The sequence below is a fragment of the Callospermophilus lateralis genome, chromosome 3 (genome assembly GCF_048772815.1).
Source record: "Callospermophilus lateralis isolate mCalLat2 chromosome 3, mCalLat2.hap1, whole genome shotgun sequence".
Taxonomy (NCBI): domain Eukaryota; kingdom Metazoa; phylum Chordata; class Mammalia; order Rodentia; family Sciuridae; genus Callospermophilus; species Callospermophilus lateralis.
In genome coordinates this window covers 29623645-29638551 of record NC_135307.1, presented here as the reverse complement: position 1 = coordinate 29638551, position 14907 = coordinate 29623645, and the positions used below count along the sequence as shown (strand labels likewise).

Here is a 14907-nt window from a genome sequence, read left to right as displayed (position 1 = left end):
TTTTTTCTTTGTTGTTGATAGACCTTTATTTTATTTATTTATACATGGTGCTGAAAATCGAACCCAGTGCCTCACATATATCAGTCAAGTGCGCTACTGCTGAGCCACAGCCCCAGGCCTTTATTGCCTTTTTTGTGGTATGAATATTGAAGTATGCCAGATGCCTATTTTATTTATTTATTTATTTATTGCATGTATGTGGTGCTGGGGATTGAATCCAGGGGCTTGTGCATATGAGGCAAGCACTCTACCAACTGAACTATATCCCCAACCCCTCAATCTTATTTTTATTATTTATTTTTTGCTGGTACTGGGATTTGAACCTGGGGGTACTCTACCTCAAGCTACATTTCCAGTCATTTTAAATTTTTAAAATTTTAAAATTTGAGACAGGGTTTTAATAAGTTGCCCAGGTTGGCCTGAAACATGCCATCCTCCTGCCTCAGTCTCTGAAATGCTGGGATTCCAGGTATGTACCACCATGTTCAGTCAGACTTATTATTTCCAGTAATATAGACTTCAGGATCATCATTCTAAATTAGTTCATATTTCTTTACTTAAAATAATTTTATAGCCTTTTTTATTCTATATCATTTTAATAATAGAAGTAGTATCCACCCATGGGAATCATAGGGAGATATTTTTTAGACTGATATTAGGAAGAGGTTTTTTTTTTTTTTTTAATAGGAACTATTTGAGAAGAGTCTGATATATTAATGAGACTTGAATTAGTGATATTTCTGTTTCAAAATATTTTTCTCAGAAGGGATTCCTATATTAGGTGGGGGAATTATATAGTCTGACTCCTAACATACTTCCAATTCTTTTTTTTTTAATATTATTTTTTAGTTATGGGCAGGCACAACATCTTTGTTTGTATGTGGTGCTGAGAATCGAACCCGGGCCGCACACATGCCAGGCGAGCGCGCTACCTCTTGAGCCACATCCCCAGCCCCCAATTCTTTTCTTTTGTTTTTAATTACCCCACTGTGCAACCTGCTTCCGTGGCAGTAGCCTACAGGCACAGGAGCCAGGCAATGGTTCAGGGCCACAGTTTACTCTGGCATGGTAACATCCCTCCAATTCCAAAATTTTATCATTCCACATTTGAAATGATATTTGGAAAATATGAGAACAACTTAACTTATCTGAATGCCCTGAGAACTATTGATCATGAAAGTCTTTTAAAAACTCAATACTGGGGCTGGGGTTGTGGCTCAATGGTGGAGCGCTTGCCTAACGTGTGTGAGGCACTGGGTTTGATTCTCAACACTGAATATAAATAAATAAATAAAGGTCCACTGACCAAAAAAAAAAAAAAATATATATATATATATATATATATATATATATATATAACAAAAAATATATAAATTAAAACAAAAAATCCAAAAAAACACCTCAATACTATTCTTATAAATCTGTAGAAGATTGAGAGAAATATGGTATTCAGGGGCGAGGAAACTTAAATTTTTGTGTTCAGCACAAGGAAAATGAATGTTTATCAGAAAATGTTTCTATATTGGGAATGTTCTAGGAATATGTCCCAATCAACCCCATTTCCTATTGACCAGTTTTTGTTTTTTAAATTTTAGCTGAAGGAAAATTTAAGAAATACAGAGAAGAAACATCAGGAGTCTCTTAGCAGATTGGAGAGCAGATTTTTTGAAGAAAAGGTAAGAATGTTAGGGTTAATTAAGAAATGTTTTGTTTACCAGAACAACATAAGGGTATATACATGCATTCTGACATATACCAACCTTCCATTTGGCATTTTATTAGATTATTATCAATTCATAACTGATAAAAATAAGAGAAAACAAAACTTTTTAATATAGAAATCTCAATGTTCCAGTTCTTTCCCCCCTTTCATTCAAATTCTTAATTTTTAAAATTTATTTTAACTGATAAAACAAAATTGTACATATTAATGGAGTACCATATAATGTTTCAATACATGTATACATATTTAAATCAAGTTAAACAATAACCTGTCTCCTCACACATTTATCATTTGTTTATGAGGAAAACTTTCAGAATTTTCTGTTTTTTGAAACTTACAGTATATTGTTGTTATTTATAGTTATTTTACTGGTAATAGCACCCCACCATCTTCTTGCTCCTAACCAAAACTTAGCACTCACTGATCAACCCTTCTCCATCTCCCACACCACTCTCCCTGGCCTGAAGTAGCCATTGTTTTACTCTCAATTTCTGAGATCAACTGTTTTATTTATTTATTTATTTTTTAAAGAGAGAGAGAGAATTTTAATATTTATTTTTTAGCTTTCGGCGGACACAACATCTTTGTATGTGGTGCTGAGGATCAAACCCGGGCCGCACGCATGCCAGGCGAGCACACTACTGCTTGAGCCATATCCCCAGCCCAACTGTTTTAGATTCCACATAGGAATGAGATCCTACATTACTTGTCTTTCTGGGCCTGGCAAACTTCCCTAAGCATAATGATCTCCATTTCATCCAGATCATTTAGTTTTATTTATATTGTATTATGATGTTGTATTTTCAGCCACACAAAGAATTTCATTCTTTGTGTGGCTGAAAAAATACTCCATTGTGTATATGTACCCCATGCTCTTTATCCATTCATCAATTGATAGACACTTAAGTTGTTCTCAAGAAGGATTGTCATTTTATAAAGGCTTCAAGTCTCAGCTTGGTATTCCCCTGGTACAATTAAAGCTACCTCTGTCCCTATATAGGGGAGAGGGAATTGGAGAAATCACTCTAGTATGAGCATGAAAATGTTTGTCTAGTCTAGTGGAGCCAAGGATGTTAATAAAAGGGGGCTCAAAAATGTTTCTTAGCACATCACAAATTTCCTGGTTTCTCTGGGTCTCTGAAGTTAATTCTTCAAATTATAGGAAGTACGTTAAAACACTTTTCTTTTTTTCGGAGGGGCGTTTGTTTTTGTTTTCAGAGGCCGTATGATTTTAATTTATTCTTTTAATTGTTTCTTTAATTTTTCATTCTTAGGAAATAATTGAGGTAGATTCAGAAATTGATAGGGATGTAGGGAGTTGAGGGTGGGGCAAATAAGTATTCATGAAGTTTAGGTAAAGGAATTACTTTGAAAAGTGGTTAGGATTAGTTCAGTGGTAGATTGTGTGCTTAGTATGTGTGCGACTCTGGCTTCCATTCCCAACACCACACACACACACACACACACACACACACACACATAGTGGCTCTAGGTTTCTAGTTTGTGTACGGAGTTACCTAAAGGGAGTAAGACGGGAGCAGCACCCTGGTGCTTTCCCTCTGAGACTTTTCCTGGAATGGCCAGGAATAGGATGCTCTCAGTTGCATTTCCCTTCTACCCCAATCTGATCTCTTTAGAAGTACTTGGTCAGTTTACAGAATACCTGAGTAATGTGCTTATATAAATAGAATTATTCTGTCTGAGAGTAGATGGCTCCTGGTCTTTCCCTCATGGTTGTATCTGCCCCTTTTATCTGGAAGCCATAATACATTTCCTAGAGCTTTTAGCAGATTTCTTCTTAGATTTCATTGGCCAGAACCATGTTATAAAGGTTGCTGGGAAAGTGAATGTTTTGTTTTTTCGGCCACTAGTAGCATTAGGAAGGAAAAAGGAAGATGGGAATTAAGTTTAACTGGTCATCCTCAGCAGTATCTGCCTCGCCCTGTTGTTACAGATTTCATGGGTATTTCTCTACTGGTTTGAATTCCAGAGCAGCTGCTTCAGAAGGCATTGGGCTTTCCAATAGGTCTGTCATTCATCTCATGCTTTGCACGGTCCGCCTGGTGGTATACGATTTCCCCAGATCATTGTTGTTCGATTTGATTTTGTTTTCCCATTTATTCCTTTCTGTTTCTTTTTATTTATTTATTTTTTTATTAGATGTTCAAAACATTACAAAGCTCTTGACATATCATATTTCATACATTTGGTTCAAGTGGGTTATGAACTCCCATTTTTACCCTGTGTACAGATTGCAGAATCACATCGGTTACACATCCACGTTTTTACATACTGCCATACTAGTTCCTTTCTGTTTACATACTGCCATACTAGTTCTGCATACTTCCATGTTTTTGTGCTTGACTACTGCCTCTTCCTGAGATGTTCTTCTTTAAGCTATGGCTCATTCTCTAGAGCTCAAATGTCATTTCCTCAGAGATTTCCTATACTGCAGCCTAAAATGACCTCCCCTAGTTACTGCCTCCCTTATTACTCCCATGTATTTTATGTATAGCTCTTATCACAGCCTATTTATTCTCTTATTTATTTGACTACTCACTAGGGAGGCTATATAACATCAGATTGCCTATGTATGAATCTTTGCTCTGCCACTTCCTGACAATGTAATTTTGGGAAAGCCATTTATTTCTCTTTTCCTAGGTCACTGTTTCTGGGGATAATAATATTATCTATTTCATAGTGTTATTATGAAAAGTAAATAATAATCGTTAATCTCTTAGAACTGTTGTTGAAGATATAACTATTTTAAACTGACCATTTTCTTTTTTTAGCACCGACTAGAAAAAGAGGCTGAAAAGAAGATAGTAATGCTGGCAGAGAGAGCCCACCATGAAGCTGTGACGTAAGAGATCGCGGCCTCTATTTTCAAATAAGCCTCTCTTACTTCTTTGCTAGTCTACTTTCTTTCTTTTGGTGGCAGTTTGGGAATCAAGCCCAAGGCCTTGTGCATGCTAGGCAAGTGCTCTAATACTGAGCCATATACCCAGACCTTTTTTTTTTTGACAATACTGGTGTTTGAACATAGGGCCTCACACTTGCTAGGAAATCACTGAGCTATGTCCCTAGCCATCTTTATTTCATTTTGAGATAGTGTTTTGCTAAGTTGCCAAGACTGACCTTTAATTTGTGATCTTCTTGCCTCACTTTCCCAAGTGTCTGGGTTTATAGGCATGTACCACTGCACCTGACTTCTTTTTATCTTCTTGTCTTCCACCTCCTCTTCTGGCTTGCCGTTTTCAAATGTTCTGGTCTATCCTCCCTAACTGTTCTCTTTAAGTTCTCTACTCCTTTCCCTCTAACCATTCTGTAACAGCATGGTGTGGTAGAGAGAATCTGGGCCTTGAAGTTAGACTTTGGTTCTCAACATGTATTTTTTTGGTAGCAGATTGAACTCAGGGACACTCAACCACTAAGCTACATCCCCATCCCTATTTTGTATTTTATTTAGAGACAGGGTCTCACTGAGTTGCTTAGAGCCTGGCTTTTGTTGAGGCTGGCTTTGAACTCATGATACTCCTGTCTCAGCCTTCCTAGCTGCTGGGATTACAGGAGTATGCCACTGTGCTCAGCTATTTAACTTTCTTGAAATTTTTCTTCATCTAAAAATGGGGTTAATAATAGCTGGGTGTTGTGGTGCACATTTGTAATTCTTGCAACTTATGAGCTTGAGGCAAGAGGATCCTGAGTTCAAAGCCAGCTTCAGCAACTTAGTAAGGCCTTAAGCAACTTAGTGAGACCCCCTTCTCAAAAACTAAAAAGGGGCTGGGGATGTGGCTCAATGGTTAAGCATCCTAGGTTAAATCCCCAATACCAAAAAATAAAAATAAATAAATAAATAGATAAATAAAAATGGGGCTAATAATAGTAGATTTGCAGGACTGTTATGAGATGTATTAGTGGAAGCAACACTAAGGTATCTTATGTTAACTATTGAACTCCCACGTCTCTATGGTTTATTTCTTGTTTCTGTAACAATCCAATGTGGATTGGGCAACTCTTGTCCAGTGGTGATTCAGGAACCTGGGATAATTTCATTTTGTACCTCTGCTGTTTTGGAGTTCTTCAGTTGTCATCTGGATAGGAGAGAGCATGGGAAACTCACAACTGAAAGTAACACATCACTTTGCACTTTCCTATAGGGTGAGAACTTTGTAACAAGATTACCACCTACCTATTGAGTACCTATCATAAGCTGCTAGGCAAGTGCACTACTACTGAACTACATTTCCGGTCCAGTGATTGTAATTATTAATGTTAGAGAATAAAACAATCATTGTTCTCATTTGATAATATTGAAAACTTGGGCCTATATTTTGTAATCTTATATCTCTTTTAGGCAATTGAATGCTGCTGGAAGAAATGTTTTTAAAGAGAATATTTATCTCCAGAAAGCTCTCACATACCACCTGAAGGAAGCTGATGCTCTACAAAAAAACTCCGAGAAGTTGCAAGAGAATCATACTTTCCTTTTACATCAAAAGGTTCCCACTCTCATTTATACTGTTTCCTAGTTTTTTTTTTTAAATGATTGAGTTGATGAATATCAAGAATTGACTAATTTAAGGATACAGAAGGACAATAGGACCATTTTTTTTTCTGTCTGGATGCTGCAGTTTCCTTATCTGAAAAGATGAATTAGTGAATTGTTGTAGGGACAGACATGGCAAGGCATCGAAGATAGCAAGAAACAGTTTGATTTGGCTGCAGCCAGGTTCAGAGGGAACAGCTTTTGCTGTAATCAATTAATCCCCTGAACCCCAAGTTCAGGTAGTTTCAGAATCTTATACCCAGCATATAAGGGGAGAGGCTCAGAAGTTCACAGTCTGCAGAAGTTTATATAAAAGCAGCTTTTCCTTTCTCTGTTTTGGGTAAGTTAACTCTTCAAGGACAACCTTCGAGAAGGGGAGAGCTTTTTCTCCCCTTTCTTTCCTTCCCCTTCCAGCTGTTACCATGTATCCCAATTGGTATCTTCTCTTATTTTTAAAATTTTTTTTTTTAAAGAGAGAGTGGGAGAGAGAGAGAGAGAATTTTTTAATATTTATTTTTTAGTTCTCGGCGGACACAACATCTTTGTTTGTATGTGGTGCTGAGGATCGAACCCGGGGCGCACGCACACCAGGCGAGCGCGCTACCGCTTGAGCCACATCCCCAGCCCCTCTTATTTTTTAAAAAATATTTATTCTTAAGTTTTAGGTGGATACAACATCTCCATTTTACATTTATGTGGTTCTGAGGATTGAACCCAGTGCCTTGTGCATGCTAGGCGAGTGCTCCACCACTGAGCCACAACCCCAGCCCAGTATCTTCTCTTATATTAGGAATATAGACATCTCTGTGAAGCCCAGCTCAAGGCCAGAGGCCTTTTTTGCACATTTCTATAAACTACTATACTGGATATATGTTTGTGAAAAACTAGTAATGGGGTGTCCAGCACCTGGAGTGTTGATTTCTTCCCTGTCAGTGGCCAAGTAAGATAGAGAAACATGAAAATAGGATGTTTATCTAAATTGAACTCTTTTGTATAGACTCTTTTGTTGACAGTCCTAAAATCAGCCATTGTGAAGATATCTGGAGAAGCCCAGTTAAGACTTTTCTGTGGAGAAAGGGGGTGCCACTACAGAATAATTTATAAGAAGCATTATACTTGACTTTATAAATATGACTCTTATCAGAAACATAAATATGATTCTTATTGCCTACTACCTTTAGAATATTCATTTTCCTTTGAGTATAGTTGGAATCACCTAAGAATAAGTTTGACTGTAACAGACAGGACATCTGTGGCATCACCACATGAGAGTTTGTTCTTACCCCTGGTGGTAAGCAATCCAGAACAGGAATGGTAGTGCCACAAAATCAAAAGATATTTAGCTTCTTTAACTCTTCTCTGCAACATGTGGCTTATAGCCTCAAAGTTAACTCATGGCCAAGGTGGCTGCTGGAGCTCTAACCATTATTCTAAACAGAAGGAAGGGGAAGGACAACAAGAAAAAAAGTACCCTTTTAGATTTAGAGGTCTTCCTGGAAATATCACACGTATTTCCACTTATATCTCATTGACCAGAATTTCAATATGCTGAACTACAAGGAAGCCTTGGATTTTCAGCTGGCTCTACTTCCTTCCTTAATAAAATTGGGGTTTTATTATTAAGGAGCAAAGAAAAATGGAAAATGAATACCAGAATAGGCAACTAGGAGACTACCACAATTTCCATTACATAGCCATTAGTTTTATTAATTTTTTATTGATTTTATTTTTTTAAATTTATTTTTTAGTTATAGGTAGACACAGTATCTTTGTTTATTTTCATGTGGTGCTGAGGATCGAACCCAGTGCCTCATGCATGATAGGCAAGCGCTCTACCTCTGAGCCACAACCTCAGCCCCTTATTGATTTAGATAATATAAAATATTTAACCTTTCAGAATTTTAGAGGAAGTTTGAAACTTCATAATCAGTAAAATCACATTTCCAGACAAGGGCCTTAGGATGTTTGTTACTTTCTTTACACATAAATATTAAAATAATCCTTCTTACCCTTGTATCAAACTCAAATCTCATGAAATAATGGAAATTAGTTTGAAATGATTAAAGAACTCTCCCTTCTTTCATCTGTTTTTAGGAGATCAATGATCTATTGATTAAGGAAAAGATTTTGCAACTTACCCAGCAGAGAACACAAATCCAAGTTCTTCGAAAGAAGGTGGTAAACTTGGAGAAGGCTTTGAGTTTTATGACCAAAGAGTTTGAAACTGAAGTTTCAAAATTGCAGCAACAGGCAGTTATAGAGAACCAAGCAGGTCGGGGGGAAATTGACAAGCTGCAACACCTTCTTCAGCTGAAAGACAAGGAAATGAATCGTGTGAAGAAGCTGGCCAAGAACATCCTGGATGAGAGAACAGAAGTGGAAAGATTCTTTTTAGATGCTCTACACCAAGTGAAGCAACAGATCTTACTCAGCAGAAAGCATTATAAGCAGATAGCACAAGATGCTTTCAATGTAAAAATGAGAAAGGCATATGCAGGAAAAACAGAATATCCTCTAATCAGGACATTTGATGGCAGAGAACACAGCACCAATAGTGTGAATCAGGATCTTATGGAGGCTGAAAAATGGTACTGATTAACACTTTTTATTATCTTTTGTACAGTCATTTTTTTGCCCTTTGATGAAATAAGAACTCTAAGTTCAGTTTGATAATCAATTAGAATAGATTTCTCAGCAAGTTACTTGAGTTGGGAATTGATTTACCTTTGCAATCCTTATGTATGTGGAGTTTAGTACGAATTCTTAGTAGGTACCCTATTTTTTTTTTCTTTCTTTCTTTTTTTTTGGTGGGGGGTGTTCTGGAGATTGAACTTAGGGGCACTCTGGCCACTAAGCCACATCCCCAGCCCTATTTTGTATTTTATTTAGAGACCGGGTCTCACTGAGTTGCTTAGCGCCTTGCCATTGCTTATGGTGTCATTGAACTTGAAATCCTCCTGCCTCAGGCTCCTGAGCTTCTGGAATTATAGGTGTGCACCACTGTACCTGGACTCTTATTTTGTTAAAATTGGAAATTAGTTATAAAGGCTTCATTAGATTCAAGTTAAACATTTTTGATAAGCATAGGTTTCTCAGATATTTTGTACTGCTTCCTTTGCTATCTTGAGATGAAAACAATAATATCTAACCATATAAATTTTTATTTTTATTTTTTGGTACTAGAGATTGAATCCAGGGGTGCTTTATACCAAGCTATATCCCCAGCCCTTTTTATTTATCTATTTATTTATTTAGTTTTCGAGACAGGGTCTCACTAAGTTGCTTAGGGCCTCTCTCAGTTGCTAAGGCTGGCCTCAAACTTGCTGTCTTCCTGCCTTAGCTTCCATAGTTGCTGAGACTATAGGCAGCCCATGCTGTCTTCAAACTTGTGATCCTTCTGCTTCAGTCTCCCCAGTAGCTGGGATTACAGATGTGTACCACCATATCCAGCCAGTCCCCTACAATTAATTTTGAAGTGACTAATTAGTAGGTGTTTTTGAATTTTGTAGCTATTGGGAAGATTGGACGTGCCAGTGGCCTCTGGAAGCTTCTGAAAAGATGATGATACTTAAAAAAAAATATATATATATATATACTAATATTATAATGTATTATCTTATTGTCACATTCAGAATGCCACTTTTATTACAAAGCAATTGACTATAATTGTTCCTTTTTTATTTAATAAGTAACTTGAATCTCTACTGTACATAAGGCAGTTTCCCATACACCTTTTTTTTTTTTTTTTTTTGAGAGAGAGAGGTAGAGAGAGAGAGAGAGAATTTTAATACTTATTTTTAGTTATCGGCGGGGAAAACATCTTTGTTTGTGTGTGGTGCTGAGGATCGAACCCGGGCCATACGCATTCCAGGTGAGCGCGCTACCGCTTGAGCCACATCCCCAGCCCCCCATACACCTTTTTTCTACTGTATATTGTTATAAAATTTCAGAGGAGGTTAAACAATTCCCCATGTTGTTATTGCAGAAACTGTGCTTTTCCTTTTTTGCCTTCTGTGTAATATTTTCGCTACTAGGCAACTTATCACCTCTACCAGCATGGCTAAAGTGGTGTTTAAAATATTGCATTATCAGGGGGCTGGAAGTGTAGCTCAGTGGTAAAGCATGTGCAGAACATGTTCAAGGCCCTGGCTTCAATTTGCAGAATCTATTTAAGAGGCAGATTGGAAAGACAACTGAAGTATATGGTAATCAGAAGGTAAAACCTAAAACTTTCAGGGCTGTGGGTGTAGTTCAGTGGTAGAGCACTTGCCTAGCATGAGGGAGGCTCTGGGTTTGATCTTCAGCATTGCATAAAAATAGATAAATAAAATAAAGGCATTGTGTCTGTCTACACTTTTTTTTTTTTTTTTTTTTTTTTTTTGGTACTGGGAATTGAATTCAGGGACACTCAAACCCTGAGCCACAACCCCAGCCCTAATTTTTGTATTTTTATTTAGAGACAGGTTCTCACTGAGTTGCTAAGCTCCTTGCTGTTGCTGAGGCTGGCTTTGAACTCTTGATCCTACTGACTCAGTCTCCCGAGCTGTGGAATTACAGGTGTGCGCCCAGCAGCCCTAAGCAATTTAGTGAGACCCTGTCTCAAAATAAAAAATCAAAAGGGCTGGGAATGTAGCTCACTGGTAAAGCATCTCTGGGTTCAATCCCCAGCACAAAAAATAAATTTAAAAACTTTTTAGCTCAAGATAAAAAAATAAAAAGGGATGGAGGTATAACTTAGAGATATGGCACCCCTGGGTTCAATCCCTAATACTGCAGAACAAAAAAAAAAAAAAAAAAAAAAAAAAGGAAAAACAAAACAACAACAACAACAAACTAATCCCTCTGACTTAAATGTAAAATATTTCCTGAGTTATACAACATAAATACACATTAGCTTTTAAAAATAGCAAGTAGACTTGAAAAGTTATAGTATAGATAAAGACCTGCCTGAAAAGCTTAGCTGCATCCTTATTTAGAGGTAAAGAAAAATAGATTATAATTTAATTTCCATGTTATTTTCCAGATTTACTTTTTGTCACTCTGTTTTCTGAAATGTTAAAAAAAAACACCTATCAATAATCTCAACAAACAACTTTTTTCTTGTTCCCTTTGTCTTTGAAGTATATATAAATACATAATGCTATATTACAACATTCTATTTTGCTTATTTGCTTAATGTTTGAGTACAAATATTTTTCATGTTGTTATAGTTCTTGTCATTTTCATCTTAATGACTACATAACATTTTGGGTTGTCTACTATATTAATAACCTTTTCAATTTTGTGATTTTTGTAATGGATATAGTTTATAGTCATTATATAGTATTCAGTTATGGTATGGAATTTTTCTTATGTTTACATATTTTTTAAATTTATTTTTTAGTTGTAGTTGGACACAATACCTTCATTTATTTATTTTTATATGGTGCTGAGGATCAAACCCAGGGCCTCGAATGTGCTAAGCGAGTGCTCTATGGCTAAGCCACAAACTCAGCCCCATACTTTTAACAAGAAAAGATGTTTACTTTGACTACATTTTTCCTTTTCACTTTTTTTTCCCTTTGAATTCTTTAGGACAAGTACTGAAAGAAATGTGGATATTGCAGATTTGACCTGGGAGCAGAAGGAAAAAGTCTTGAGATTGCTCTTTGCAAAAATGAATGGTTTTGTTCCTAGGTAATTTCCTACTTCTACAGTGAAATACCAGTGTTATTGAACTTAGAAACCACATAGGAACAATGAATTTATTCTTAGAATTAAAAGGAATACATAGCTGGGCGTAGTGATGCCTGCCTGTAATCCCAGTGACTCAGGAGGCTGAGGCATGATGATCGATAGTTCAAAGCCAGCCTCAGCAATTTAGCAAGGCCCTAAGCAATTCAGTGAGAGCCTGTCTCTAAATAAAATACAAAAAAGGGCTGGGGCTGGGACTCAGTAATTAAGCACTCTTGAGTTCAATTCCAGGTACCAAAAAAAAATTAAGGACTAGAAAAACTAAAAGGGCTAAAAGGGTTCTACTGCTTAGCTACTGTAACTCCAAGAGATAAGGAATAGGAATGAGGAGACATGAAGACAAAAGATGACTTGGAATTAAAGGGGGAAAATTATCTTAGATATTTAGGATGATGTTTACCATAATGCTCAACTAAATGTATAGCATCTTCAGAAAAGCATAGAAACTGTTTAGGTTTTATTGGTTTTTAAAAATAAGTAAATAATTTAAAGGTGATTATTCATCAAGGGACTCTCTAATATAAGAGATATAGAAGGGAAAACAGAAATCCACAGGTATTCCAATAATCCTTTTTTTATGTATTTTTTTAGTTGTAGTTGGACACAATACCTTTATTTATTTATTTTTTTATTTTTATGTGGTGCTGAGGATCGAACCCAGTACCTCACACATGTGGGTCAAGTGCTGTACCACTAAGCCACAGACCCAAGCCCCTCCAATAATTCCTTTTGATGATTAGTTTCTCCACTGTGTTTTATCCACTGTTTTTGTGTTATTGGGTTCAATCCTCAGTACCACAAAAACAAAACAAAACAAAACCAGAAAGCCAGTTTGAGATAAAGTTTTAAATTTTATTTAATCTATTTCTTAATTCACCTAACTTATACATATTGAGTACATGCTATTTATTGAGGATATAGTGTTGAACAGGTAAGGACATCACACCTAATCTCAATGACTTTATGCTCTATATGGGAGAATAAAGGCTTGAGCTGATTTTTTTTTTTTTTTGCCGGGGGGGGGGGGGGGGTGGTAACCAAGGATTGAACCCAGGGGTGTTTACCACTGAGCCACAGACCCTCCCCAGCCCTTTATGTTTTTATTTATTTATTTTGAGACAGGGTATCACTAAATTGCTTAGGGCCTCACTAGCTTGCTAAGGCTGGCCTTGAACTTTCACTCCTCCTGTCTCAGCCTCCTGAGCCCCTAGAATTATAGGTGCAACACTTTACTCAGCTAAGTTAACTTTTTCCTATTCAAGAAATATAGCTGGAGATCTAGGCTTCCAGTTTCATACTAAATGTTATTTTCAGACTTGGAGAAACAAAGGAATTAGAGTAAAAGAGTTCAAACCCAAGCAATGAACTTGAACCTGACTCATAATGGAAGTAAGTTTAAGCCTGTTGAAACTTTATGCCAGCATTAGATAAAAGAACAATAAGACAGGAATAGATGGTGGAATGTTGAAGAGATTGAGAAAACTCAAACCAGATGGGGGAGTAGTTAGATGATAAAAGGTCTACCAAGGCAAGTGGAATGATTATGAAGTTGGTTAAGAGTTCATAGTTGATAGTAGTACATGGTTGTGAATCCAACAGTACAGTACATTTATTTGTGATTGATCTTAGTGGGGATAACCAATAACTGGCTACAATAAATCAATGCATTAGTAACTACTTAGGTCTTTAGATACTTTAGTGTATTCTTTCACATATTACCATTAGACTATTTAGTCAGATTTTCAGTGTTTTATGCTGCTTTCAAAGGCATCTAATTGAAAACAAGTTTTAGGAATGGGGTATGTATCTGTTGAGATATCAGAGTACTATCCTTTTTGTCTCTATTAAACTCACTTAAATTAGAAAATTTGTGATGTATTTATTCCTATTCTAAAACTCAAAATTTAAAACTTTCCAAAATTTAAAGAAAAAAAATTTCTTACTGGGCCTATCTCCCCACTGAATAATCTTTTTGTGGTCTGAGTTTCTCTTTGTGAGAAGGGAATTTTTCTGGACATTTTTGTTGGTACTTTGGTTCAAACTTGCCCTTTTCCACTATTAGCTGTTGTATAGGGCTGGGGTATAGTTTCAGTGGTAGAGCACTTGCCTAGCATGCATGAAGCCCTAGGTTGAATTTCCCACTGTTCCCCTCCCCAAACAAACTCTTGTATGAGTACCTTCATTATGATCATCTCCATAAATATTTCCATTTCTCAAATTCACCTCAACTTTCAAACAAATATATTAGTTTGCCTAACACGTTTTATGTGTGTAAAAATTCATTTTGAAAATAAGAAGCCCATCCAACTGAAGTATTTCACTTGTCTCTTAATAGTTGAAATATAAGGATACAAGGAGACACTGTCTCATTGTTTGTTGAATTTTACTCACCACAGGAAATACAACCAGTGTTCTAGGACTTCAGTTCCAGATTTCTTTGTTTCTGACAGTAGAGAATTGAAAGGATTTGGGTAAGATCTCTCCTGACAATGTCTCAAATGTGAGCCAGATCACAATGGCATTTGATATTACTCAAGTTGAGTGAGAATAATATGATGAAGTTGCTGTTCTGAACCACATCCCAGGTATGGATATTGGCAGTACTCATTATTTTGTCATTATTGCAGGGATGAAAGTAAACTTCAAGATCAAACCTTTATCACCCAGCAAGTTGAAGTATCAGACTCTAGTGAAATGACATCATCCAATACAAAAGGATCTCAGGAGTCCAAGAAAGTAAGGAGTCTGTAATCTAATTGAGTGATACATACAGCTATTACCTTTCCCCATGCAGCTTCTTGCTAACCCTTAGTAGTTTTCTCTACTGGCTATCTAGGAGCTTTCAGGAATCAGTGAAATGAATAACAAATAGCACTAGTATGAGATACTAGAAATTTTTATA

At 36.5% G+C, this 14907-nt stretch overlaps 1 protein-coding gene across 1 annotated transcript in view; it reads left to right on the top strand.

Annotated features, from left to right (window-relative positions):
- Nucleotides 1–14907, top strand: part of Bbof1 (basal body orientation factor 1) — a 42432-nt gene that overhangs the window by 21075 nt on the left and 6450 nt on the right. Inside the window, exons 5-11 of the mRNA XM_076849870.2 lie at nt 1596–1676; nt 4516–4586; nt 6081–6225; nt 8367–8860; nt 11847–11948; nt 14402–14476; nt 14633–14741. Of these exons, the coding sequence (XP_076705985.2) occupies nt 1596–1676; nt 4516–4586; nt 6081–6225; nt 8367–8860; nt 11847–11948; nt 14402–14476; nt 14633–14741 (1077 nt within the window). The remainder of the gene's footprint in view (nt 1–1595; nt 1677–4515; nt 4587–6080; nt 6226–8366; nt 8861–11846; nt 11949–14401; nt 14477–14632; nt 14742–14907) is intronic.